At 42.4% G+C, this 4,179-nt stretch overlaps 2 protein-coding genes across 4 annotated transcripts in view; one reads left to right on the top strand and one right to left on the bottom strand.

Moving 5' to 3' along the window:
• The window catches only part of LOC108754888 (probable ATP-dependent RNA helicase YTHDC2), a 4,969-nt gene extending 4,713 nt beyond the window's left edge, over nucleotides 1-256 (bottom strand). For 2 of the 3 annotated variants that reach the window (XM_018497540.1, XM_018497544.1), the window contains exon 1: nucleotides 85-256. The gene's annotated coding sequence lies outside the window, so the exon portion shown is untranslated. Of the gene's footprint in view, nucleotides 1-73 lie in introns of all 3 variants that reach the window. The other variant, XM_018497545.1, reaches the window with a different exon arrangement.
• Nucleotides 257-728: 472 nt separating this feature from the next.
• Nucleotides 729-4,179, top strand: part of LOC108754889 (transmembrane and TPR repeat-containing protein CG4050-like) — a 6,328-nt gene continuing 2,877 nt past the window's right edge. The window contains exons 1-6 of the mRNA XM_018497546.1: nucleotides 729-1,541; nucleotides 2,810-2,946; nucleotides 3,064-3,145; nucleotides 3,240-3,455; nucleotides 3,529-3,701; nucleotides 3,785-4,040. Of these exons, the coding sequence (XP_018353048.1) occupies nucleotides 1,350-1,541; nucleotides 2,810-2,946; nucleotides 3,064-3,145; nucleotides 3,240-3,455; nucleotides 3,529-3,701; nucleotides 3,785-4,040 (1,056 nt within the window). The 5' untranslated portion in view covers nucleotides 729-1,349. The remainder of the gene's footprint in view (nucleotides 1,542-2,809; nucleotides 2,947-3,063; nucleotides 3,146-3,239; nucleotides 3,456-3,528; nucleotides 3,702-3,784; nucleotides 4,041-4,179) is intronic.

Below are 4,179 nucleotides of genomic sequence, written 5' to 3' on the forward strand. Positions count from 1 at the left end.
TCCCCCCCCTCCCCCGCCTCACCCCTCCCTAAGAAATAAACAAAGAAGAGCAAGAACGAACTCGCCCGCCTACGTGATGCTTACCGATTTGGAGCAACAAACGTTGAAGGTCATGAAACTTGCTCCGGCTACAATGACCAGCTCGTCCCAAACGCGAAGCGTTGCGTTTATAGCTACGTGAGCCGCGTTCACCTCGCCTGGCCAGCGCATTTATTGGTGATGCATTTGGGGGAGGTAACACCGAAGAAGAAGAACGTATCACGCTAATCGTGCCTCCGCACGAATATACACGAAAAGTGATCGGCTGACTGGGTAGCGGAGGGGGATATTTAAGTCGGCCGTCAGCACCACCTGTACGTCACAACAGTACACACTTGTTCCGGACGTTTCGCGGATAACAGATCGACGTTTCGCGGAACTCGGACGGTAGTTAAAAGACCACGGGCTCCAGCTCCGCGTCAATCAATGCGAGAGAAAGAAGGAGAGACGCGAGGAATCCGGGAAGATCGCCTCTGTTGAGTCTTAATTTTTGTTTTTTTTTTTGTTTTTTTGCTTTTTTCGTCTACGTCAACCGCCGAGTTTTCTCGACGTTGAGATTCTCGAAACGTCGACGTTCCGCGCGCGAATCGAAACGCCTTACGCCGATCTTACACTCTCGGTCCGCTTCGCGCGCAGCGGCGACGCCGGCGTCGCTGGCGTCGCGACGCCGACTCAGCGCGCAACGCGAGTACGCCGTTTGACAGCTCGATCGCGGTGCGCGGTACGTGCGTACGTAGATACGCGCTCTGGCTCTCCCCCGCGCGGTGATCGTGTTCGCTACGCGCCGCAACTCTCTTCGCGTGTCACGGAGTGGAGTGGACTCGCGCAAGACCGGGAGAGACGGCAGAGATCTACGGGATCGCGAGAAACCTACGGGAGAGACCGTCGCCGTACTCCCGCCGGGTCGTTGCCCCGCACCGGTGACGACTATGTTGGCGAGAGGCCGCGACGCGGTTCTTGGGCTCGCCGGCACTCGCGCTGGTACTTGATCGCGAATCGCGACGCGTCGGGAACAGTTTGGATCAGTTGTGATGTGCCTAAACGCGGACGCGGCTACGCGGTCGACATGCGTGGAAATGACATTCGTGCGTCCCTCGTGGAGTTCCTACGGTTGAGAGCACCTGCGAGAGCGTGAGAGAGAGAGAGAGAGAGAGAGAGAGTGGGAGAGAGAGAGAGAGCGAGGGAGAAGACGGTAGTAGGAGAGGCGAAAGGGAGAACGTTCTTCCTTCCGTTTGCTCCCGGTGGTGCCCGCGGTTGATTTGCGCGAGAAAGAAACGAAAGGCGACCGGCCGATCGATGTTTTATTTGTAATGGGAGTGCCTGCGCGGGGAGCACTCGCGGCGATCGTGGCGATAACCGCGCTCGCCGTGTACCTCAACAGCCTCGGCTGCGGCTTCGTCTTCGACGACATCTCGGCGATCAAGGACAACCGCGACCTCAGGCCCCATACGCCCCTCAAGAATGTTTTCTACAATGACTTCTGGGGCACCCCGATGCATAAGGTGCGAGAAAGAGAGAGAGAGAGAGAGAGAGAGAGAGAGAGAGAGAGAGAGAGAGAGAAGGGGGGGGAGAAAGAGAGAGCGAGAGAGGGAGAGAAAAAGAGGAGGCATCGTCCGACTCCCGTTGCTGGAGGACGCGCGGCCGAGATCTCCCTCCTCTCTCCACCCTCCCTCCCCCTCTTCTATAGATGGCCCCCTGCGTATTGATCCGCGAGCGTCCTGTCCATTTCATCCCGATCCGATCCCCCGTCCTGTCTTCTTCCGTTTCCCTCATCTTCTGCCTCTCCGCGCACCCCCGGAATATCGTTTGGTATGGAGCGGGGATCGAAATCGATGTGGCCTCGAAAATCTCGAATTTTTGCCTCTCGCATCAGTACGCGAGAATGATCTCCCGTGTTTGCTTTTGGCGATTGGCAAATATTAGATTTTTACTTATCTTCGCTCCTCGACAATTGATGTCACTAGAATTCTATCGATTTCAAGAGCACTGAATCGGTTCTCTCGAAATCGACGTATAGTTTCAACAAGAAATTCAGATTTAGAACACGTTAATTTCCTGAGAAGTAAATAAATAATTATCTTCTATTTTTCCATATGTTAACAAATAAATATTTTCCTGTATCTATAATATCGATAATAATATTACAATTTATATGAATTTAACAAAAATAGAATAAACTGTTTTATATCGATTTACGTTATAAATAAAAAAGATGGCAAGAAAATTCTATTCTAGTATAATAACAACACTATTTTAAAATTATACTTGATAATTTCAACGATATTAAATTTTTTTATCATCGTTGATTTTTTGTCAGCGTTATATACCTTTGATTTAATTTAAAACAAAATATTTGAGGTTCTAGATAATTAAAAAAAAATTGTAGAGGCTAGATAATGTATGCAATTTGCAATTTTGTTTTGTGATTTTTTTACCATTTTTTTGTTATCTGTAATTTTTTAATTATTTTGTAAAGAAAATACTACATTGTTGAAGATTGTATACATTGTATAAAAACATCAAAATTATTTGAAGAATCAGAAATATTTTTTATTCTGAATAAGAAAAAATTAAATAAGTATGAGCTATATTGTTTAAATATTATTAAACAAAAATTATTTAATATGTGTAGAATATCTGCAGAACATCATCTTCCTAGATACTTTTTTTGTATTTATCTTTTGAAAATAATTGCATCAAAAGAGTTGCATTAATTACATTAAAATTAGTCCAAGTTGATCAATTATTTTTCTCCTTTTTTTTTTAATAGGAACAATCGCACAAGTCTTATAGACCTCTTTGCGTTCTCACATTCCGATGGAATTACCTGATTCATCAACTAGATCCTATGGGATACCACCTGCTAAATGTTATTCTACATGTTGGAGTATGCCTATTATATTTCAGGTTGGTTTACATCATTTTTGTATTTTTTTTTTGCACCATTACTGCGTTAAAGAAAAATTATTTCTGTAAGGCTTCAAATAATAGAAAAAAAAGAAATAGCAGAAAAATTGTTTACAGGACCTGTTTGATGTTTCTGCCAGAAGCAGCAAGTTTTGTGTCATCTTTATTTTTTGCTGTGCATCCTATACATACAGAAGCAGTATGTAATAACATTTTAATTATTTTGAAAAGACAATTTTAATTATTATTGCAAACGATTGTTATTGGTAATACGGCCGTAATTATATTCCTAGGTCACAGGTGTAGTTGGTAGGGCAGAAACTTTGTCCTCCTTATTTTACCTGGCAGCTTTAATCACATATACTAAATGTTGCAAAAGCAAAAGATCTACAGGGTGGAAATCCTTGATATTATCTATGTTTTTTGTATTTACTGCAATGTTGTGCAAGGAACAGGGAATTACAGCAACTGCAGTTTGTGTACTGTATGAAATTTTTGTTGTGCAGAAGGTAAAACTAATTCCATGTGCATTCATTATATTTTCTATAGTAAGATTATACTAATACTTGTAACTTTATTCAGGTTAGAGCAAGAGATATTTTCTTAGCACTAAAATCGGCTTTTGGTGGTAATAAAATTTCACCTGCATGGTCAGGCGAGGGTACAAAACGTTTGACCGCCCTTACACTTGTTACATTTAGCCTGCTTATCCTACGGTTACATATTATGGGCTCAAAGTTACCTGTATTTACCAGGTATGATTGTGTATATATATATATTTTATATGTGTAATTTTGTTCATAATGTAAATTAATGGCGATGTGAACACCTTCTTTAGATTCGACAATCCTGCATCGGTTGCTACAACACCAACAAGACAGCTCACATATAACTACCTTGCTGCAGTAAATCTAAGACTGCTATTTCTTCCAAGTGATTTGTGCTGTGATTGGACAATGGGGACGATACCATTAGTAGAAAGCTTTACCGATGTCCGTAATCTCGCGACCCTAGTTACTCATGGAACTGTACTAGGATTGCTTGTGACAGCTGTTGTAACACGTAGCAGACAAACGTCAGTCATTCTTATTATGGTCAGTAGAACGTTGCACAATTACATCATAATCTAATAGAGAATATAAGTAATTGAATAATCATATGTGTTTGTGAAATAAAATATATATGTATTTGAAATGTTGTATATATAGATTCTGTAATTAACAATACTAATAT

The sequence above is a fragment of the Trachymyrmex septentrionalis genome, unplaced genomic scaffold (genome assembly GCF_001594115.1).
Source record: "Trachymyrmex septentrionalis isolate Tsep2-gDNA-1 unplaced genomic scaffold, Tsep1.0 scaffold81, whole genome shotgun sequence".
In the NCBI taxonomy this organism is placed as follows: Eukaryota; Metazoa; Arthropoda; class Insecta; order Hymenoptera; family Formicidae; genus Trachymyrmex; species Trachymyrmex septentrionalis.